Source organism: Cetorhinus maximus, chromosome 1 (assembly GCF_964194155.1).
Source record: "Cetorhinus maximus chromosome 1, sCetMax3.hap1.1, whole genome shotgun sequence".
NCBI lineage: Eukaryota > Metazoa > Chordata > Chondrichthyes > Lamniformes > Cetorhinidae > Cetorhinus > Cetorhinus maximus.
Genome location: NC_135879.1, coordinates 16,038,489 through 16,062,787, shown reverse-complemented (window position 1 = coordinate 16,062,787; position 24,299 = coordinate 16,038,489). Strand labels below are relative to the sequence as shown.

At 43.7% G+C, this 24,299-nt stretch overlaps 1 protein-coding gene across 1 annotated transcript in view; it reads left to right on the top strand.

Annotated features, from left to right (window-relative positions):
* The window catches only part of LOC144674473 (rod cGMP-specific 3',5'-cyclic phosphodiesterase subunit beta-like), a 62,877-nt gene that overhangs the window by 35,771 nt on the left and 2,807 nt on the right, over window positions 1-24,299 (top strand). The window contains exons 11-21 of the mRNA XM_078535825.1: window positions 755-820; window positions 1,921-2,067; window positions 4,186-4,293; window positions 6,169-6,278; window positions 10,457-10,544; window positions 13,641-13,741; window positions 15,697-15,804; window positions 15,923-15,986; window positions 18,388-18,462; window positions 19,754-19,837; window positions 21,319-21,475. Of these exons, the coding sequence (XP_078391951.1) occupies window positions 755-820; window positions 1,921-2,067; window positions 4,186-4,293; window positions 6,169-6,278; window positions 10,457-10,544; window positions 13,641-13,741; window positions 15,697-15,804; window positions 15,923-15,986; window positions 18,388-18,462; window positions 19,754-19,837; window positions 21,319-21,475 (1,108 nt within the window). The remainder of the gene's footprint in view (window positions 1-754; window positions 821-1,920; window positions 2,068-4,185; window positions 4,294-6,168; window positions 6,279-10,456; window positions 10,545-13,640; window positions 13,742-15,696; window positions 15,805-15,922; window positions 15,987-18,387; window positions 18,463-19,753; window positions 19,838-21,318; window positions 21,476-24,299) is intronic.

Genomic DNA, 24,299 nt, shown 5'->3' with positions numbered 1-24,299 from the left:
AAGCGGCGTTTGGTTGGTTGGGTGGGTGGGGGGGTGGGTGGGGGGGTGGTAGAGGGGGGAAATGGGGTGCTCTTTACTTTGGGAAGGAGATTAAAACATGACCTGCTAGTTGCCTTATAGAATATTGAAGAGGTTTGATCGGGTGGATATGAAGAAATTGTTTCCACGTAGGTGAACCCAGAACAAGGAGGTTGATGTATAAATCTAAAATAGTTGCTAACAGATGGATTGAAGAATTTAGGAAGAATTTCTTTACGCAAAGCGTAGTGAGGGTGTGTGATTGTAGCAGATAACATTAATACATTTACGAGAAGGCTTGCTGCATACGTGAGGGAGAAGGAAACAGAAGGATATGGGGAGTGCATCTAAACTGGCATTGCCTAGTGATTTTACTTCCTTCCTTGTGCGTGCACAAGTTGGCTCATCCACTGAAGCACGATATTGGTGTAATCAATATAGAGCTGCAACCCCTCAAGCTGATAAATATGTTACGTAAATTCAATTTGCATCATATAATTGGATTGTGCGAAGTAGACTGGAGAATCAAAGACTTCTCCCATCTCTGATTCACACAATATTTAATCTCACAACTTAAACAAGTTGAACCAAATTCAGGGTTTTATTATAACCGCACAAGGAGATGTCAAAAAAAAAAAATCATTTCTCCAATAGTAAGTTCTGTTTGAATGTATTTTTCAGTGTTTATCAGAGGTTACTTACTTCAGTTACTAAAAAAATCTCTCTTTGCTACCAGCCAACAAGGGAAATTTTCGGAAAAGAACCAGATCAATGTGAAGAGGAAGAATTACAGGAAATATTGGTAAGACGAGTTAGAATGCTTCTATCCATTGATTTCCAAAATTGGACTGATGTGACAAAAAGGCATTTAAACCACAAATAAATACTAAGCAAACAATTTATCAGCAGTCGCTTGGTGGCACAGTACTTGAATATTGCTGATAAAAGAGACATGCTGTTGAAGCTCTTCATCTTGCACTCATCAGGACAGGCAAAAGAATGCAAAATTTCAAAAGGAGCAAGAATTTGTACTGCATGAGAAAAGGGTGCTGATTGCTTGGCCAGTCAGCTCTGATTTGTCAAGGCGTTGCCATGGAGAACGCACCAGGGAGCTATTGTTCCCAATGCGTTTGCTTCATTCAATAAAATGGTGCAATGCCTGGACATATTCTTTACTGAAAACTCCAACTTGATTTGCACAGTCCATACACATGCAAGTCTGCTCACCCACATGTACAAGTCCACTGTCAGTTCTTCAGCAATTCTGATCCAGTTGGTAGGTGGCTCAGAGACACCTTATCCTCTGACTTTCTCTTCCTCCTTATAGGTAAAAGCCCCTATCCATCACTTAGCGGCTCTCCACAGCACCGAGGCTGAGATCAGAGTCCTAGAGAACAAAAAAGAATGTGTTCTTCTGCACTCTGGTTCCTGTCAATAAAGTTCTTTGTCAATAAGCTCCTCATTAATTTCCATCAGCATGGCTCTAACTAATGATATGAAGTTTTCTTGAAGAACAAACCTGATATTTAGTGAGGATGCAGATCACTTGATGAATTAATTAGATTCAGTGACAAAGTAGATTTCATTATTATATGGATCTCTCAATTCTCTTTGCTATTCGACCACAGAGTAAAAAGTAGAATCGATATTTAATGACCATGTGCATATTTTATGGATGTTTTATGTGGTGGTAAGTTTACAGATTTTTCCACGAATGACAGGCAGTTGTGATGAACATTATGCTGCTTGAAGTGTACAATTAGGAGTAACACTGCAATCTTCCTTTGTAAATCCGCTTTTCCGTTTTAAGAATGTGAGTGGGCATGATGGTGCAGTCACATGTTCCTTTTGCATAAACACTGATACTGTCAAGGCTAACTAATTCACCATCTTATTTTCCAGACTGGGCAACTCCCACGTGCCGAGGACTTTAACCTTTATGAATTCAGCTTCAGTGATTTGGAGCACACTGAGATGGATCTTGTGAGATGTGGCATTCAGATGTATTATGAGTTAAAAGTTGTGAACAAGTTCCATATTCCACGTGAGGTAAGTTAATGCCACAATATGAGAAGCCCTTTGCTGGGAATACCAGGATGTAAAATATCAGGTGGCCACAGGGTTCTCCCCAGAGTTATCAGTTTCTGGAAATGAATTTCAGTGAGACTATTGAATAAACCAAACCAACCCAAGGCTTTCCTCCTCATGAAAGAAGATGGGCTGAATTTTACAGGCTGGCAGACAGGAGGGCTGGCAAAATGATGAGAGTGGGGTGAAGGATATTGGGAGGTGGAGGAGCACAACATCTTCCTGCCGCTATGGCATGTTGCCAGCGTCGGGAGCCTTGGCGACACGCCTGTCCACCAGGCAACCAATTGAACCACTTAAGTGGCCAAATATGGGTCACATCCTGCACCTGCTGGCATTTTTGCCCATGTCGAGTGGGCCCACCAGTTGGGAGACTGCCAGGTAAACCCTGCCAGCATTGCAGCAGGTTCTGGAAAGGGGTTGCCGTCCTTGATGGGCACTCCATGGGGGGAAATGGCTTCCCCCTGCAGAAACCGTGCTGTCGCTTCACCATGATTCCTCCCCCCGCCCCCTCCCCCCCTCCCCAATTTCCGGGGCCTGCCTGCCTGGCTCCTCTTGCCCCACCTAACTCACATGTCTTTGAGGGCGCCCTCTCCCTTAAGCTGCATCCCCAGAAATGGCCACCGCTGGCCTACTTGTCAGCCTTCTGATTGGGCCGGCAGCTCTTGGTGGGGGCGGGCCACCACCCGCAATTGGATGGTAGCTTCAGCGACCACCTCTTAATTGGCTGCCGCCCTAGTGTTCCGGTTCCTACTGAAGCGAGGTGGCTTCCACTTATGGCCCTGGCAGTATGACTCCTTCATCCTCGAGAAAGTTCAGCCCAACACCTCAAACCCTAAAGCTGCCATTTAACTGGCATTTATTGAGTAATTTTTGAAGTGAAATTTTTTTAACTTTAAAAGTATGTGGTGTTGCTCAGGCAGGTAAGATTGTGGCCTAATTTGGCCATGCAGACCAGGAAAGGTCAAATTGGATTGATGTTATGTGCTGAGTTAGATGACTTCAATCAGAACTGCATGTTAGGGAGGGGAGAATAGCCACAGAAGTCATCTAACTCAGCACATAACACTTGTCGACTGAATTTGATACATCTAGGATTTGAAACTATAAGAAAACAGGATTAATGTGGCATTGGAGTATAAACAGTAATTTGCTGGAAAAAAAAATAGCCTTTTACTCAAAACGTGGGAAGGATGTCAAGGCCTTGAAGAGGATGCAGAGGAGATTTACTAGGATGGTACCATGCATGAGGGACTTATTTATATGGAGAGACAGAGGCCAGAATTTTGCAGGCTCCCTACCCCCCGCCCCCGCAGCTGGCTTCCCATTGGCGGTGCCATTGAAATTTCCATTCTCATCGGTGGGACAGGAAGATCCCGCTGGCACGAGGGGCTGGAAAATTCCGGCCAGAAAAACTGGGATTGTTCTCCTCAGAACAGAGAAGGTTAAGGAGAGATTTAATAGAAATGTTCAAAATTATGAGGGGTTTTAACAGAGCAAATCGGGAGAGTCTGTTTCCATTGACGGGAGGGTCGATAACCAGAGGACAGAGGTTTATGGAAATTGTTGAAGGACCCAGGGAGGAGATGAAAATCCCTTTTATTCAGAGAGTTGCTGTGATCTGGAATGCGCGGTTTAAAAGGGTGGTGGAAGGAGATTCAACAGTAAACTCAAAAGAGATTTGGACAAATTCTTGAAGGGGGACAATTGGAGGGCGTTGGGGAAGAGCAAGTGGAGAACTTTTTTAAAGAGTTCGATGAACAGAGATGCTCCTTTTGCACTGTATTATTCTATGATTCAGAGGTATCCAGGAATGAGCAAAATTGACATTTAATTCTAATGTTCCTCCTGAGCTGTTATGTAGTGCCTGGTCTCTGGTTGCCACATGATTATTGGAGGGGGTAAAGGGTGGAGGGAGGAGGTTGGGGTGGGTGGGAGATTTCTGGCAAGAGCTCCATTGCACCACGTCACCCTCTGACCTTATTTTCCTTTAACCGTCAAAAATTGTACATTTTATTGAATGCCAGAGAAAAGCCTTGCTCATTCTCCTGCAATAACATGTCCTGTAATATTTGACAGGTGCTAGTCAGGTTTATCTACTCGTTAAGTAAAGGTTACCGAAAAATAACCTACCACAATTGGCGTCATGGATTCAATGTTGGACAGACCATGTTCACTCTTTTGATGGTAAGGCTATTCTCTCAAAGGCTTGAGTTTCTAAATCTGCATTAATGTTACAAATCCTTTTCCCCACTTGTCTTTTAAGGGGTACATTGACATCTATAATTAAATGGAACAGAGGTCTCCATTTGGAATTCCATCTCTCTTTTCTTCATCTTCCCCTCACTCTTTTGTTTCAATATTACATACTACAAAAGAGTCAATCTGGGTATAAAACTATACCCAGTCGATGAAGGCAAATGTTCTAAGGTGGCTGAAAGCAAAGGAGTAAATCGTCGTATTATTATCGAAGATGGTTGGGATTTTACTAAAATCCAACAGCTTCATGGTGATGTTTCCTGATGCCAGCCTTTTACTTTCTAGATTTTTAAAAATTGAATTCAAATTCTCAGATTTCCATAGGAAGATTTGAACTCACCGTCTCTGGTCTGTTCGCCTAGATAATTATAAATAAAAAAAAAATGTGCCAGAAATTCTCAGCAGCCCAAGCAGCATCTGTAGAGAGAGAAACAGAGTTAGGCCTGGATTTTCGCCACGACAGAGAGGTTCTCCATCATGGAGAAAATCCCGGAAATAGACGAAAATTCTAAGTCCCCTCCACCCACCCCTGAAGCCTGGCATTTCCCATCTTCGCTGGGGGGTGGTTTGGGACTGGAGTTGGGCCGGGGTTTGTGCATACACAATTCACGGAGGCAGCTGGTCATTTAAATCACCAGCTGCCTCCATCAAAGTGGATTCTTGGAAGAACAGGACTGTGGGATCCGGAGCGTACAGAATAGAAGAGGCAAGAGGAGATCTGATATTGGTGGATGCATTTGGATAACCAGGGGTACCCCTTTGGGGAGTAAGGTACCCTTTTGGATAGGGTCCCGGGATTTCTTTGGGAGAGATAAGGCCCTGGGATACCTTTGGGAGAGATAAGGCACTCTTTGGGATTGTTAAAAGTGAACATGATTGTGCACTTTTTAAGCACAAAATCATTGGAACTGTCAAGCTGTCAAAGAGCTGTTCAGCTGTCAAGGAACTGTCCAGATGTCAAGGAAATGTTAAGGAGTTGTCCAGCTGTCAAACCTGTCAAAGCTCTGTCCAGAGATACTAGGATACTTGGCAACAGAGGGGGTAAGGGCAAAGGATGGTAGGTGGGGGATATGGATTGGCATGAGTTGGCACTATTAGTATTGGGCAAGGGGGTGAGTAGAGGGCCCCCGCCCCCCCGACCAAAAATCCAAACTGCAGGTGGCCATTTTTAAAAGTCAGGTTGGCCAAGCTGATGAAAATCTGGGCCTTAGTGTTTTAGGGTGACCTTCCACCATTAAGCTGAAGTTTTAACTGTTTCTCCATTGACGCTACCTGACCTGCTGAGCATTTTCAGCATTTTTTGTTTTTATTTCAGATTTCCAGCATTGCCCAGTATTTTAGTTTTGTACCCTCTTGATTATGAGCTCAGTGACATAACCAACAGACTACCTGGGCACTCATAATTGAAACTAGGCCCCTGTGAAGCATCTTTGAGACATTTTCCTATGTTAAAAGCACTATATCAATCCAAGTTATTGATGTGTCTGCCAACATAGTAGGCAACCCAACTGCACTGGTACTGGCACCGAGTTAATGTAAATAGGCTGAAGCCCGGGAATTCCTATAGAGCTGGGTGCGCCACTGCGGCATAACTGAAATCCCCTCCTGGCCATTTGTAAGAGCTTGGAACGTGGCCACTGTTCTGCGGGCCCATCATTTCCGATTACTATTTGAGAATACCTGGTGATCAGTAAATTGCAATGCTCCAATCAGAGAGCTGTTATAAGATGCGTGATCACAGCCAGACGCCTGTGATGTATCGATTGATCGCGCTAGATCTGACAGCTTTCTTTGTGTTTGCAGACGGGGCAGTTGAAACGATATTACACAGATCTGGAAAGAATGGCCATGATAACTGCAGGCCTCTGTCACGATATTGATCACAGAGGGACCAACAACTTGTATCAACTGAAGTAAGTTCTTAATGAACAGAAGGCATCCTCCCTTAAGTTAAACTCACTCACTCACTCACTTTTCCAGAACCGCTCTATCCAATTCCGGGTCATGGGGAGTCAGAGCCTATCCCTTCAGGCAATGGGCTGTCATTGGCATTACACCTCCAAAAGAAGAATTGGGCAGTAAAATATCGAATATATTGGCATTTTTGCTTAAAACCAAAATAAATACTCCATTTTCTGTTCATCGCCAACTTGTTCAATCTATTTAGTTATTTTATCATCTGTTATCAATGTTCATAGAAATATGTTAAAGAATGGGATACATCCAGAACAAGACAGGATTAAACATGTGCACAACAGGAAAGCATACACTACTGAGCAGGATGCACACTTTATCTCATTAGAACCAGGAATCTAACAAGCAATGTAAGCATCTGCTCACCTTCCTGTACAACATACTTTTTTAAATTTAAAAACATCAACAGCAATGTATTTTTTTCCCCAATGGGGTTAGTGATTCCAAATGCAAAACCAATATCCTAGGATATTGCTAAATCCACAGGTTATGCAAGTATTTCCCAATGATTTGACCTTGTACAAATATGTAACAGAAAGTGGACAGAGACAGAGATGGTGTTAATTAAAGAGCTGGAATGGAGCTGTGCACGTCTATATCAATACACTAGTAAGCTTATTGGGTCTAATACCTTTTCGCTTATCCATTTTTTCTTTAAATTTGATTTATGCGTTTGATAAACACCATTTTAGTTGGTAAACATAAATAAATAAATTAAATATAGAAGAAAAGCTTTTGCACATTTATCGAATCAAATTATGTATCTATATTAATATATAAATTCAGATATTCCCATTTGAAACTGGGTATGGTTAAGAGGGGTGAACAAAAACAATGGCCAATCTTTATTCAACATGCTGCTATCCTCTGAATTTCGGGGCCATATTTTCATCTCCGCAAAGAAAAGATGAGCGTTTGTTTATATTTGTAACCTATGACACACCAACAAGAACATGTCATGTGCCATAGCATCTAATGAAAGGCACATCAAGTGTATGGGTTAGGCATGTCGCTGTTGTCTTATTGGAGAGGTTTGCTTTGAAGTGGGCATCCCTGGGCTGATGTTTGCTCAGGTAAGATGCCACGATAGAATTGGTGATGAAATGGCCATAACTGTGGACCTGGAAGTGGCAGCAGTTATGTCTCTGGAATTAATTACATTTCCTTCAGAGTGGCCCACCCTTCTTCCAAGGCCCATCCATGATGTAAAACACAGAAGAGTTTGTGTAGCTGTGCACTTAAGTTGACCTGAAAGAAATAGCAACTAAATGTAAGGATATTATACTCCATTAAGAAAGCAGGAGAAGCTGCATTATTCACGATGGAGCCTTGCCAAACATCACTAACCTCCGTCTGCCACTTCATCTTCAAACTCACCATCCCCCGCATCCTATCCTGCCTACCTGCCTAATATTTACTGAGCTCTCCATTTGGCGCACTCGGGATTTTCAGTGTTAGGATTCTGCACAAGGTACATTTTTCTACTGGTTGCTGTGTGCCACCTTTTCCTCTTTAGTGGGGAGAAGAGCATGTTAAAGGAACGTGAATGGCCTGCTGACTTGTTTTTGCCCAGTTGCCATTCTGTTCACTCGCTATTGACTCCATCCTTCTCCCTGGCAACAGCCTGAGATTCACCCAGTCTGTCCACAACCTTGGTGTCACATTTGACCTCAAGATGAATTTCTGATCTCATAATCATCACACCATCACTAAGACCACCTATTTCCATCACCATAACATCACCTAATTTCAGCTGTTTCAGCTCCTCAACGCAAGCTGGCTGGTCTCTCCCACATTCTACCCTCCATAAACTTGATGACATCCAAAACTCTGCTGCCCATGCCTTAACTTGCACCAGGTCCCATTCACCTGTCACCTCTGAGCTTCTGGTTAAGCAACACCTTGTTTTTAACTTCTCATCCTTGTTTTCAAATCTATCCAGGGCCTCACCCCTCCCTATCTGCATAATCTCTTCCAGATCTATCTGCATTTCTCTAATTCTGGCCACTTGTGCACCCCTGATTATTATCACTCCAGCTGTGGTCGCCACACCTTCAGTTGCCTAGGCCCCAAGCTCTGGAATACCTTTCATACACCTCTCCGACCCTCTAACTTGCTTTCCTTCTTTGAAACACTCCTTAAAACCCATCTCTTTGACCAAGCTTTTGGTCATCTGGCCTATCCTCATGTAGCTCAGTCTCGTATTTTGTATTATAATGCTCCTACAAAGTGCCTTGGGACGTTTCATTATGTTAAAGGTGCTATGTAAATATAAGCAGTAGCTATTGTTTTATGATAACATGCAGCATATAGTGATGAGAGGAGCAGGTGCATTGCCCCTTTAAATGGCATCTCCTAGTTGGTGTACTTGTGACAGGGAAATATCAGTGGGTTAGGTGGTTGTGACTTCAGATGGTGCTCGAATGTTTGCAAAGGATATCCTTTGCATAATTTAAATTCCTGTCAGCTAGGTGATGGCAGAGAAAGAATATGAGAGTGGAGCATCTATCATTGGAACAGTAGCTGAATTGGGAACAATTCCCTGACTTATTGCACCTCTTCATTCTATTATATAGCACTGTCATTCAATAAGATCATGGCTGATCTGATTGTGTTCTGAACTCCACTTTTCTGCTTGCCCCCATAACCCTGGATTCCTCGATCAAAAATATGTCTAACTCAGCCTTGAATATATTCAATGATCCAGCCTCCACTGCTCTCCGTGGAAGAGAATGCCAAAGATTAACGGCTCTCTGAGAGAAGAAATCCCTCCTAATCCCCATCTTAAATGGGAGATGCCTTATTTTTAAACTGTGCCCCCTAGTTCTAGATTCCCCCTCAGGGGGAAACACCCTCTCAGCACCCACCCTGTCAAGTCCCCCAGGAACTTATATCTTTCAGTAAGATCACCTTTCATATCTTCTAAACTACAATGAGTGTAGGCCCAACCTGCTCAACCTTTCCTCATAAGACAACCCCTTCATTCCAGGAATCGACCTGGTGAACCTTCTGTGAACTGCTTCCAACACATGTATATCTCTCCTTAAGTAAGGAAACGAGAACTGTACACGGTATCCCAGGTGTGGTCTCACAAATGCCCTGCACAGTTGTAGTAAGACTTCCCTACTTTTATACTGCACCCCCTTGCAATAATCTTCCTCCATACAGCGTGAGCCACTCCATTATGGGCTTTCCTGCCCCCACTAGCCAAGTTGATTCCTCCTAGCCTCGCACGCCTGAGAACCTGGGAGTCCTTCTTGTTGTTGACCACTCTCAGAGCTGCAGCTCCTTCCTGTAGCTTAAAAAGTGATGACCTCTCTGTCCTGTCAATCAACCTCTGCTTTTTAAAGGGTTCAGCAGCAAACAATCTCCTCCCTCCCCAGCAGAGGAATAGCAACACTGCCCCCAAACCCATCCTTCATGGTCAATGAGGGCCCTGGAAGGAGACCAATGGTGAAGTCACATGGATGATGGAGATACCACCCTTACATTGAGTTGCCAAAAGGGGGACAATTCTCTGTACCATTTACCCCTATCATGGTTGTACTGTTGCTTTTGAAACATCTCCATTCATTAGGCTGACTAAGTTGTGGTTTGACTTGGAGTAACATCTTAACTTTTTAATTTGATTTGAGTAGTTGTGGAATGCTACATGAGTACATCAATAATATCCTTAGCAAGGCATCAACAAGTAAAAATAAGCATTTTCTTTCCTTCATGTTCATTATGGGTGGTAGAGGCAGATACAACCGGGACTTTCAAAAGGGAATTGGATGTGCAGGGCTGTGGGAATAGGGCGGGGAAATGGGATTAGCTGAGTTGCTCTTCCGGAGAGCCGGCACCGACATGATGGCCCGAATGGCCTCCTTCCTGTGCTGTAACCATTCAATGATTAATCTATTTTTGGAGGCGTAGGAATACTTGGAGCAAAGCTACACATGGACAAGTAGTCCACTTGCACTTTTTAAAAGACATTTCATCTGTTTTTGCTTACACCAGCCTGTGATGTAACTATTGAAGAGAGGGCAATAGAATTGTGTGTTTATTTAGTTCAGATTTCTCTGCAAATTTACTGTTGTCAACGAACATTTGTAATTGCCAATTTATCTGTTACCAGATCCCAGCACCCACTGGCAAAACTGCATGGTTCTTCAATTATGGAACGTCATCACTTGGAGTTCAGCAAGACTTTACTTGCCGATGAGGTGAGACTCTAAATTATGTGGGCCTCCATGTTTGGACAAAGCCCTCTTACTAACCCCGGCACTATGTTGGACTGATAAACACAAGCAAAGGCTTGAGCCAGAAATAAATCTTTGGGTGAAATAAGCCAGAACATAGTTAGGAGAGGTTGTAGGTGAGATACATCTTGACTAGTGGCACAAATGAGTGACGGCCCATTGGCTTCTCCTTTTACACCCGCCCGACTTCATTTCCCATTGACTGCAAGATAAATTTCACTCCGTCAACGTCAACAGAAGAAATAAGACACAAAAAACTGAGGCAACTGAAGATGCATTGAAAAAAAAAAGTGACATTTGAATATGTAAATAAATATAAGAATAAAAACATAATTCTGGATACGTGAAATACAAACATGTGCGCTACAGATTGGCCAGGTCCAATCAAAAAAGACATCCTTGGATATTACTCACCTTCAGAACTGTCCTGAGAATGAATTACTGGATGAGATGCATGGTCTGGCCTGTGTGTCTGCTAATGCAAGTGTTAAAGGGCTTTTCACGTTACCAGCCACAGCCTCACTGGTATCCAGGCAACCAAGGTGAAGGTTCAAGGTTCATTGTGTGTGAAACCACAAGGCTGTAAAGATTAAACGGAGAGGTGCTCGATGACGTTGAACTGAAATTTTTAAGGTGAAATTTACAGGGGAGGAAAAGACCGAAAGGGAGATTTTAACCCTGCCCACCTGCCAGGAATTGGGCAGGCCATTGACCTACCAATGTCCCGACCCCTTTCCAACCCCCTTGCACCCCCCCTCCCCCATGCCACAGCTTCCCTCGCCAAGGCCACCCAGGGGCTGCCAAGTGCCTTTTTTAACCTGCTCTAATGAGCAGGTGTCCTTAAACCTGAGCATTTTCTTCTTTAAATATGCAAATTTGTGGGACCTATCTGATGATATCTAGGGTTTTAGTGAGTGTTAGGTATCGTTGAAGGTTAACGGGGTGATTGGCACACAAGAAGCCAACAGAACGTTTTGGGTGTTAAGAAGTGTTTATATATTAGGCCAAGGTTGGAGGAATTAATTGTGACATTAATTCGTGTTTAGGAATTGCTAGGCATTGCTTTGGTCTTCCAAAAAATTATGAACAATAATTAATAGGATCTTAAATGGCTTATGCTACATTATAATTTAGGAAACAAGCTATGTTCGCTGCTACTTGCAAACCAATTCCTTTTGTCCCTCATGCAGTTGCTTCCCACCATTTAGGTTTTCCGTACACCTCACTGAGCTGGATTTAACGCTCCCCCTGCTGGCAGGTTTGAATGTGAGGGCAGCACAAAAATTCCAATGGGCGCTGTGCCCGTCGCCTACCCATCCACCCCTGCTCCGGCCGCAAATTTATCAGCAGCTGGGTGTGTGGGGGCGCTGGGAGGCCGGCCAGCACATGGGCCAATTGAGGTCATTATGTGACCAATTCATGCCCACATTAGAGCCTCATCCCATTGCCGCCGGGATTTAACCATGGCAGGAGGGGCCCATGCCAAGCATCCAGCCTGTGTGGGCTGATGGTGGGTAGGGGCCCTCCTTAATGGGCCTGGACCCATCAGAGGGCTCTCCCCAAGGTGAAATCCCACCCCCCCCCCCCCAACCATCCCAGCCTTTCTACCCTGGCCCTCCACCCCCTTGCCACCCCCCCAATCTTCCCTCGCCAAGGCCTGCCAGCCTGGTCCTGGTAAGACTCCAGGCTTACACCCAGTTCTGGCTCCGGCACAGCTCGCCTTCCTGTAGGCCTCGCTGCAATACTGGCAGTGGCTACCACTCCCAGTGGCACTGCAAACTGGAAAGCTGCTGGCCCCCAACTGCCTGGTGGCTCTCTGTGGAGGGACTTCCTATTGCTGAAGTCCTGCCCCAAGTTAATTAACACCTATAGGGCAGCCATGCAGAGTGGAGGGCAGGCTCCCTCTGACCTTTTAGTCAGTGTTGGCTGGGGAGGGGACCACAGTGCCCCGTTAAATCCAGCCCACCATTTTCACATCTGAGCGGGTGCATAGACAACCTGCTTACAGAGCTCAGCTGTTGGCAGATACACGAGAATGGCAGAGGTCTACTCTCCTCGATTATTCTCTTCCACCCACTTGGCTCAGCTGAGAACAGTCTTGGCTTTGAGTCAGCAGCTGTTGAGTTGAAGTCCCGCTGAAGGACTCGAACCGGCCTGAAACTTCAGTGCAGCCCCTGAAGGAGTGTCGCATTGTTAGAGGTGTTGATGAGACATTGAGTGGCTGCGTCTCATGATTATGTAAGATCTCATTAAAGACCAGCAGAAAGTAGTCTTGTCCAAAACTTTTCCCTTAACCAACACCACCATAAGTTAATTGGTCATTCATCTCATTGCTCGGAGAAGCTTGTTCTTGGGGAGAGAGGTTTGGTCCAACCGCAGGCAAAGGGCGTGCCAAGGTCAAGACTCGCTCCCCCAGTTCCCCATTGGCCGAATCCACTGGCTGCTGCCTAAGGGTCACTATGCTGAGCATGTCGGGGCCAGAGCTCCCGTCTACCTGGCTGCTGTCCCCGAGTGCCGGATGGCTGAGATCCTCGAGCTGGCCGGCAACGCGGCCCAGGACAAGAGGAAGACCCGCAGCATCCCTCGCCACCTGTAGCTCGCCATCCACAGAGACGAGGAGCTCAACAAGCTGCTGGGAGGGGTCACCATAGACTAGGGTGGGGTCCTGCCCAACATCCGGGCTGTGCTGTTGCCCAAGAAAACCGGCCACCCCAGCAAGGCTTATGCCTGAAGGGGTGAGATTGGAAAAAGATCTCATTGCTGTGTGCAAAGTGGCCGATGGTGTCATCCATATAACGGCGGTGACCACACTTCACGCTGACCAATTACACGTGAAAGGCTTGGGGGTGTCCTGAGAAACGTGATAAGGTTCTATATAAATACACCTTCCCTTCCTCCCTCTGCCCCTGTAACGAAGAGCTTCATTTTGACTGCTGCTTTATCCCTTCCTTCTCAACATAACTAAGCAGCTACTTCCTGGACGTAGACCCGCAGGTGCAGCGCTGATGTACGGTGTCGCTGGGCAACCATTTTAAACGTGTCTTGTTTCTTCCCTTCCAGGGTCTGAACATTTTCCAGAACTTGAACAGGAGGCAGTACGAGCATGTCTTTCATCTGATGGATATTGCTATCATTGCGACAGACTTGGCACTCTACTTTAAGTAAGGGACAGTAAGTCTCTTTAAGGCGTGTTGGTGCTGAGTTGAGTTTAGAACGATGTGCCCTGTAAGGAATGACCGAAACACAGAGCCCACTGCCCTTGGTGAGATCTCTCGGTTTGCTTTAGGTCAGTCAGTGACAGTCAGTTCCAATATACAAAGATCGAGCACAGTGACTGAGATTCCAAGTTCAGATTTGTCACCTTCATTTCAGTTATGAGGGGGTGTGGTGTTGTAACTAGTAGTTGTCAGTGCAATTTCAGTGAATTACCAATCATTACTGGTATAACCAAGACTCCTCACACCTCTGGAGCCCCTTCTGCAAATTCTTCCCCCTTCCCCACCCTCAGTTCCCCCTTTTCACCTGCTCGCAGCTGACTTCCTTGTTCTCAGAATTCCTGACACAACAGCTGCTGGCCTTGCTACCATGAGCAAGATACTCAACTACAGGGGATCCGACTGTGGTAGGGTAAATACAGTAATGTTTGCAGACGTCAGGTGGTCAGGCACCACATGGCCAGGCACCGCATGGTCAGATGTCATGTGGTCAGAATGTCACCTGACCAGACCTCTAGCAATGCCTCCAATCAAAGTTGGTGACACTGGGTCAGATGTGTGGCCATTTCCAGTGCAAAGCAGCATCTGTCAGTCAGGGACGGACAAAGGTTGAGTTGCCTGGATGCTGCTCATTGGCGTCAACAGAAGTTTGCCAGAAGCAAGTTTTGTAGGTTTCAATGAAATTGCCTTCTGAAGTAAAACGTCCTTGCTCCTGTACCCAAGTCCTCTCACAATGAAGGCCAACATACCACTTGCCTTCTTAACTGCTTGCTGCACCTGCATGCTTGCTTTCAGTGACTCGTGTACAAGGGCACCGAAGTCCCTTTTGTGCATCAACATTTCCCAATTTATATTATAACCTCCTTGCCATTAAACATTCTGTCAATATCGGTACAAATAAAACTTTGCTAGAGCAAAAACCTTTCAAAATCGTTTCATTAGCGATTGTCAGGCGCTAACAATTCACTTTTGTATTTAATATGTTAAGTGTTGCCTGGTTTGCAGCTGGCAAGGAGTGCCACCTAGTGTCCAGGACTCATTTTCCAGGGCAAAGTTTGTGGTTTTGTGCGGAGTTTAGCGCACGAGATTACTCTACCAGCAGGTCTCTTGTGACAATAGTTGGGCTAAACACCCTTTGAATTCACTTTTACTGTTAGCTTCTACTGTTAATCATGCATTTGGGTTTATTTTCAGTTTTTGTTTTTGGGTCACTGGATGTCACAGAAGCAACTTTAGTACAGAGCAAAGGAGACTGTAAATGCTGGGTTTTGCCAATAATTCTCAGTCAATCAGGGGACCCCTTTTATCCTCATTAAAAAAGCACAGTAATCCTGGGGAAGTACATGCATTTTTACCAGCTGTGTAAACAAGTGGATGGTGACTTCGCTGATCTAATACCCATGTTTGCTGCTAAAAACTTTTCAAATTGTCAATATTTTGTTTTTGTTCTCTGTTGGATTACATGCTGACAGCCTTATAATATTAACTGTTAACACGTAGAACTGACAGCACTGAAATAGGTCATTCAGGCCAACAGATGTTTATGCTCCACATGAGGCTCCTAATGACCCCATTCATCTAACCCTATCAGCACATCTTTCTATTCCTTTCTCCCCCTTGTGCTTATCTAATTTCCCTTGACACTATGTCCAAGTTCCCCAAACCATGGTGGTACCCAGTTAATATAAATGTTATTTTTTAAAAAAGCAGTAGTTATTTGATGAAGAAAAATCAGGACCGCATTGTCATCAGGCAGGAACCTCCAATAAAGTCATTGAGAGAGGGACCTAGTATGGAGAGTTCACTTTGCCAGAGAGTGAGCCTTGCCCTATTGGAGTTTATGTGCAGTTCACTGTAAAATCACATAACCCACAGGTTGTTTCTTCTTTTCATTCTTACAGAAAGAGAACAATGTTTCAAAAAATTGTCGACCTGTCAAAAACCTATGAGGATGAGTCGACATGGGTGGATTATATGTCACTGGAGACGACCAAGAAAGAGATTGTCATGTAAGCAAAATATTCTTACAATCGCATCAAGGATGTTGCTGATGATTGAGGAAACCCAGCTAGATTTCAGTGCTATGATGCTCTCTAATCCTTTAATACTTGCTCTTGTCACATTCAGGGCCATGATGATGACAGGCTGTGACTTGTCGGCCATTGCTAAACCCTGGGAGGTTCAGAGCAAGGTGAGTTCTCAGATGAAACTTTTCATGCTACCCAGAACTTTGAACTGGTGCCCACCTGATTGGATCACCCCTGCAGTTTTCGATATTCAGATCTAAAATGCAGCTGTCGTGACCCAGGGCTTTATCCATAGGCTGTTTTACATGAACGTTGCAGCCATTGTGTAACATGCCAATAGAGTCAGCCCACGCGTCCAAATTCACATCATTGATATAAGCCATTGGTTCTCAACCTTTTTGTCAATGTGTTTCAAAATAGATGCAACAAGTTAATACTTATTAGCTTATCCACGGACAGAGATGGGTGAATGCTTAAAAGAGAAACTGGGAATTCCCTCACAACCTCCTTAGACCATTATCGCTTTACAGTTTTGATTTCTTTATTCTTAATGAATGGAAGTGTGTTTTCCATTGTTGTGTATTGCACATCTTGCAAACATGAGCATCAAAATTATTGGTTATATTAGTTAATAACATTTAAACGGAGGTGAAACTGGTCTGTGGCAGCAGCTCAATATGGACTTGTACCAAATCAGCAGGTGATTTTAAAAAAATTATTCATCATGGGATGTGGGCGTTGCCCATCCTAAATTGTCCTTGAGAAGGTGGTGGTGAGCTGCCTTCTTGAACCGTTGCAGTTCATGTGGTGTAGGTATACCCACAGTGCTGTTAGGGAGGGAGTTCCAGGATTTTGACCCAGCGACAGTAAAGAAACTGCAATATATTTCCAAGTCAGGATAGTGAGTGGCTTGGTGGGGAACTTCCAAGTGCTGGTGTTCACTGCACTTGATCTTATTTCTGCTGAAGTTCACAAAACGATTTTACAAACTTTTTGAAGATTCTTTTCCTAGTCCCACTGGCACCTTTACTTGGTTTCAAATTAAGAAAAAAATATTTTCCAAGTCAATAGGAAATAAAAACTGCTGCAGTATATAACAGGCTGTTAACTTGTTAACAAGCCTGTTTCACATTGCTGGCATCAGCCATTGACACCTCCAAAGTGTTCAAAAGACATTTCTCTGACTGCCACATTAACAAAGGCATGAATCTATCTGTTTTCGATGGGATAATGCTTTAATGAGATTAACATCAGAAACAGATCGTGCCAAGAGTTTGTTAACATTGTGAACAGGAGTTTTTAGTCTGTGGAAAATTTGCTTCACTTATGATAGATTGCTTAAGTGAAAATGAAACAATAGCCAATAGCCCATAATAAATATTATCAGGTGTTGGAGTTTATCAAAAACCTGCTCACTGCTCTCAGATGAAATATGGGTATTACATGCTGATTTGAAACAATGCCATTTGTAGTCAGACGGAAGGTGACAGAAAGCACCAAATCATTTGAAGCAGTGCAACTTGACCATTGATTCTTGGGGGTACCCATTGCCGTACCCAGTGTAGAGGCAAATCGCAAGAAACAATATCAGGGAATCAAGTAGAAGACTCTTTCCATTTATGTCAGGTAGACAATGTCAGTCATTAATTCTTCGGCACATCCTCCGTGAACTTGTGATCCTTTTATTGTTGGTGCCATCATCCTCGAGCGCTAGGGACCATCAACTACCACACTACTTGTACATGTCAGCTTCTTAAAGCCAACGACACATCCCTTTACCTTGTGGAAACCACTTGCAACCTACTGGGCAATGTGGTTAACTCTTAACTGTCCTCTGACATGGCCTAGCAAGCCACTCAGTACCAAACTGCTGCAGAAAAATCAAATGTAGTTCAAGAAGATGGTCCACCATCTTCTCAGGGGCAAATAGGAATGGGCCATAAATGCTGGCCTTGCCAGTGATGTCCACATCCCAAGAACGAATTTTAAAAAAGCAAAGGTTGCAAGGATGTGGAAAGGTTGAACTTGATTGCGAGGAGCAAACATCAGAAGGACAATCACCTCTCTTTCACTTCACTTGAAATGTGGTATTGCTAGCGACCTGGGAGCAAATTGTCTGCCTGTGGTTTATTGCTGGGTGATGAGGCATAGCCTGGGGAGAGCTAAAAAGGAGGGAAATTTAAAAATCCCCAAAAAAAAAGGGTAATTATCACAAACCATGCAGACCAGGATATTTCCGGCTTTGATACTTGGTCAGTGCTACAGTAGCTGATCTCAACTAGAGGAACACGAGCAAACTGCATTCAGGGTCCCTGAATAGGAAGAGGAAAATAAATCTGCCAATTGTCCCGCTCCCAATTGCTGACCAGTGACCAGCAGTGAATGAGAACAGGATTGGTGTTATTCTCAATCAAATTACCCACTGCCAAACAATCTGGGCTCACACTCGGAGAGAAAACTAAACCAGGAAAAAATGGTGCTGAGGTAAATTATGGAGGTAAATGTTGTTATTGTACGCAATGAATTCCGAGCTGTACTGATCAGCTGTGTTGTGTTGTTCAATAGGTGGCTTTGTTAGTAGCAGCTGAATTCTGGGAACAGGGTGACTTGGAAAGAACTGTTTTAGAACAGAATCCCATTGTGAGTATGAAACAATATTCAAACCCTTCAGTTTTACGAAGGATTTGCAGCACAAAGAAGACCATCTGCTCTGTGCTGGTCAAAGCCACACGAACCTCCTCCCACCCACTTCATTTTGCCTTATCAGCATACTCTTCTATTCCTTTCTCCCTCATGTGCTTATCCAGTTTTCCCTTAAATGCATCTATGCTATTCGCATCAACCATTCCATGTGGTAGCAAGTCTCACATTCCAATCGTTCTCTGGGTAAGGAAGTTTCTCCTGAACTCCCTACTGAGTTTAGGAACCATCTTAAGTTTATAACCCCTAGTTCCAGATGTCCCCACAAGTAGAAATACCTTCTCTACATTTACCCTTTCAAGCTCCTTCATGCTTGTAAAGACATCTATCGTCAACCTTCAGCCCATCTCTTTTCTCAAGCCAAGATTCAAGGCTCTGTGTTTCAGTCCAGTTTTGTGTCAGTCAGAAACAATTTAAGTTACATAATTAACGAATATCTGCTGACTAGCTTTAGAAATAATGGGCTGGGTTTTACCAGGCATCTGGGGCCAGGCTGGGGGGCACTTGAGGAGAGGGCCGTAAAGTGGCATGAGAGAGCAGAGGTGATGTGCCTGTCATCTTCCCACCACCATGCCTTCTTGCCAGCAGTGGGGAAAGTGGAGGACGCCTCTCCAGCCCAGAGGCCAATGAGGCACTTAAGTAACCAATTAAGGTCCTGTTCCCACTGCCACTCACATTTTAAAAGCAGGCTTGGAGTGGTGGGTGTGCCTTCTATTCAGGCACTCTTTGGCCCAGGCAGGGGCTGCCAGCAGTAATGGCCACCCCCACGACAGTGGCACCGCTTGCCCACACCAACAGCACCCCTCACCCCCAACCTTCTCGCCAGGGCCTGCCTAACTAGACCAGGCATCCACAGACCCCACTTACCTGTTTTTGAGGGTGCCATCCATCCATTGCGGCTTCTTCTTCCAGGTGCAGTCCTAGCAGTGGCCACCGCTCCCCGTGGCGCTGCTGAGCTGCTGGCCCACCAATTAGCTGGCAGCTTGGCAGCTCCTGGAGGCGGGCAGCCATAATAATAGGTGCAGCCTCCCCCCACCCCCACCCGGCAACCAATTAACTGGCTCCTGCAGACTGCCAAATTGGGAATGCTTCCTGCTTTTGGGTGTATCAGCAGGAACACCGCCATGATGATTAAATCCAATTCAATGTGTTTCACGGATTCAAAGTAACACAACTCTGTATTTAATGCTCATAGATTATAACATTTTGCTTTTGTTAATTAAAATCCTAGCCCATGATGGACAGGAACAAAGCTGATGATCTCCCCAAGCTTCAAGTTGGTTTCATCGACTTTGTGTGCACATTTGTCTACAAGGTAAATATTTCAAATATGTTTTATAAGTTTCATTTCTTTTGTAACACCTAAGGGGCTTTACGTCAGAGCATGTGTTAAAAATATTTTGTCATTATTTTAATGATTTCCCTCCAATTACTACCGTAAACAAATTAACTACACCCTATAGCAAGCAATATAGATTGTAGGTGTTAAAAGGCAATCTATGGATCCAGACTGGATGAACACCCAGGTGTGAATCAAAACATTGAAACCTGTTCAAAACCTATTATTGGCAACGCACCATTGTTGCAAACAATGATTGGAAAATAGTTCATTTAAAACATTTGGATGTGCTTTTTGTGGCATCAGAAACATAGATGAACATTTCCCAATAGCTAATTTAATCACAGAGGCAGCTCTGTATTAATCTGGATGGGATGGGATGGGTTTTGCATATAAAAGAGGAACAGCAAATTTAGCTTAGAATGCTAATCAGGTTGACAAAACCACTATGGATGGTATTAATATTGACTGAGCAGCTGACCTGTCCCACTACAGTGTCTGAGGACAATGTGACACCATTGACCATAAGCAAACAAAATAATTCCCTTTTCTCCGAAAAATGTACTTTATTCATAAAATCTCTAAAGGTACATTACACAGCAATTCAAATTCAGCATTACGTAAAGTACAAAACAGATCAGTTTCTTTCAGTTTGCAGTGGCTGCCCCAAGCTTTAGTGTGTCCCTCATCATGTAGTACTGGACCTTGGAATGTGCCAGTCTGCAACACTTGATAGCTGACAGCTCTTCACTGGAAGACCACTAGGTTGCGGGCAACCAAAGAGCATCTTTCATTGAGCTGATGGTCCTACAGCAGCAGTTGATGCTCATCTCGGTGTGCGTCCCTGGGAACAGCCTGCAGAGCGCAGAGTCCTGTATCATGGAGCTGCTCGGGATGAACCTCGACTGCCTCTCTTTCCAGGTCTGCTTTGCAAAGGCACATTTCAGAAGTAGGTGGGTGACGGTCTGTTCCCCACCACAGCCACCTTGAAGGAACTGATGGAGAAGGCCGTTTTCTCCACCAGCCAAGCTACTTTCCCTTGGCGGAAATGATTGATATTAGCATCATGCTCTGACATTATAACAAAAGTACAGTCTGAGCCCATACGTTTTACTCTAAACATCTATGGTTCATTTTGGGGCGACTCTAGAAGGAATTAATTTAAACAATCTCAACTGTTTTATTTGCTGCTAGATTCCAAATAACACAGGAAAATAATTGAATTATTCCTTTCCAATATTGAACAAATGAAGAAACATAATTTACTTGCATTATGCAAATTTTTTTAAAAGCCTATTTGAATGAACACAGTGCTTTGACAAAGAGGAAACTGTTTCTCCGAATTTCAACGTTTCAGATTCTGACAAAATGAAGCCCTTTTTTTTTATCTCAATGCAATAGTTAGTCAGGTGCCGCAGTACCAGTCTAGTTTTATAGCTGTACTTGCTTGTTTTCAGGAATTCTCTCGCTTTCATGAGGCTATCACACCGATGCTTGATGGTATACTCAACAACAGAAAAGAGTGGAAGCAACTCGCCGATGAACATGAAGTGAAGGTGAAAGCTTTGGAAGAAGCAAAGCAGAAGCAGCAAGAAGAGTTAGAAGCTAAGAAAGGTTAGAGGAAACACAAGCTTCACTTTACAGATGCGGAATAATCAAAGATTGGCTTAAAACCATGGGCTTTAATTTCCATGGGTTTCCCAAGGAGGATGGGTGATTCATTCTCCCTTTCCTTCTGAGGCCTGTGTTCAAATCACGCCCGGCATAAGGATATGAAAGCCTACTCACTTTTATACACTATTGTGGGTTCCTAAGTGAAATGGGTTTCGGTGATGTCAGCTCAGAGAACACTTCCTGCGATTTGGCAGTGATTTGACACTACCTTTTACATGAGTGTCGTGACAAATAGAAATGGCCCAGCACAGTGGAACAAAAAGAAGGGGGTGGAATATTTTTGAGGAAGACCTGAAGTAAACATTTCGACAGAGAAGCAAATTTTTTTTTCCCAGCTCTCGGTGTCTAAAAATATCATCCTTCATTTTCTAATTCTCTAAAGCAATCTCCATTGTTGTAGAAAGCACTTTCTACAGGTTTATACCAAGTGCCCAGTGTGATTCTGGCACTTGGTTTTTCGTTTCTGCCTATATTCTCTAATCCATAAACATGAATATTTTACACCATTACATTGAAAGAATTTTCTATCATTATGACCAGCCCTTAAAGGAATCAACTACGGGGGAGAAAGACAGAACTTACTCCTGAAAAGATGAAATTTTATGCACTGATCTTGAGATTGAAATTAAATTCACAATGAAACATGTTCTTACGTTAAGTTACAGCAGTTCTATCAATTTACAGGCATAATTTCGCATTGAGATTGTTACAGTGCATCAAACCAATGATTAAAGTGAATTATATGCACACCTGGGTGCTTCAATTTCCTGTCGAATGTGGAGCACCAGCAATTGTCCCACATGTATATGCGTGATTCTTGACATTGAATATGAAATCACGTGTGATGTAACATGTGTGTGCGCATATGCAATGAGATTAACATTGCTGGTTCCTATTTTAGAGGGAGCTGATCATCCACATGTGCATCCCATTAATGCAGGTGATGTTGGACAAAGATGCATGAGCAGCTTTGTGCCAATTAGCAAATTTGGCAGGGACAAAGTTACTAAGTGTTTGCATGCCACAATATGAAATGGCTACTGAACTGTTGTGTCCATTTTGGGTATTAAACTGATGCCAAAGTCCACTGGAGAGCAATGTCCTGTACAGGCCTTATTCTTGGTGAAAAGCCAGGCTATTCTGGCAAGTCTGTACCTGAATTTAATGCTTTTTTTGCATATCATGCTGACATGAATGAAGCACTAAAGGTCTAATGCAAAACAGCGACACGCTCTTGGTGTAGCTGATCCAGCCAACAGCTGCAGCAAAGTAGAAGAATCTTCATTTTCTGTCACTGATGTTCCACACCTTGGAATGCATGTAACTTAGTTTCATAAATGCATCAATCCATTAATGATTGATTCAGTGGGGTGAGCAGGAAGGTGATCTTTTTTGGTTAAAGGTTAGCTTGACCTTTAAATTTTTGTTTTTAAATTTTGCCAATACTCCATTTATCATGTTTGTTCCGTGACTGGTTGTAATTTTTTAAAAATATGCAAATCACATTGAAAAGAACCACTGAGAAGTGCAATTGTGCGTGACACATGGTTGCAAGAAAGATAGAGTGGATATGTATGTGCACTGGTGTGGGGCAATGTTAATATTGAGGGGTGAAGTGTCCCAATCTGAGATGACTGCCTTTGATGTGGAACTCAGGCTAACTTAGAATCAGAGGAAGCCCTTTCTGTCAGTTGTATCTATTCCAGCCCTTGGAAAGAGTTATCCAACAAGTACCATTCCCCATCCACTTTCCATATAGCCATAAAAGATTTTCAAGTATATATCCAATTCCCTTCCAAAAAAAAATGTAACTGCTTGATGGTACTCACCAGCTGGGTTCTTGTTTGTCTACCTTTTCTGCATTCAAATCCCCTTTAGGCCTCAAAGCCATTCTGCCAGTCACCTTGGCTCCCCTACCTCAGGAATCTTGAATCTACTGACACCTCGCTCACTTGCTTAGCAAAGCCCAGATTTCTCAATGTTTCCAGCAAGTCAGTGCCCATAACTACAAAAGTCTTTTTGAACTTCTTTTTCTCAATTAAGGGAGTCCGCAAATGTGAAAATAGAACTTGTCCAGTAGTTAATTGGCCACCTTTAAGTATGATTATGGCTGCGATTTATAACTGTCAAGTTAAGGTTGTAATGTATCGATATCTGCAGTCTACTGATAGAAGAAGTATAGGAATTAGATTAGAAATTTAAAATCTGTATTAAATTGGTGCTGAGATATATTGAAAGGATACCACCGTCAAAAACTCATGCAACCGAATCAAAATTTAAGAAAATATGTTTTGGGTAGCTCAGAAAGTGCAATTGTTTACAAGCAAGAAATATTTGATAATCGAGAATATAGGAACACAGAGAAAAGTTGGGGAGATGGTGGTTTATTGGTAATGTCACTAGACTCCTAATCCAGAGGCTCAGGCTAATGCACTGGGGGTACAGGTTCAAATGCCCCAGCAGCTGGTGGAATTTAGATTCAATCTGAAATTGAAAGTTAGTCTCATTGATAGTCATAAAAAAACCCATCTGGCTTATTAAGAAGGAAACCTGCTGTCCTTACCTGGTCTGGCCTCCATGTGACTCCAGACCCACAGTGAAGTGGTTGGCTCCTAACTGCCCTCTGAAATGGCAAAGCAAACCACTCAGTTATGGCAATTAGGGTTAGGCAACAAATGCTGGCCTTGCCCACATTGCATGAAGAGATTAAAAGATGTAGAGGACATTGGGAAAGGGGCATAGGCAACACAGGGATATGGGGGAC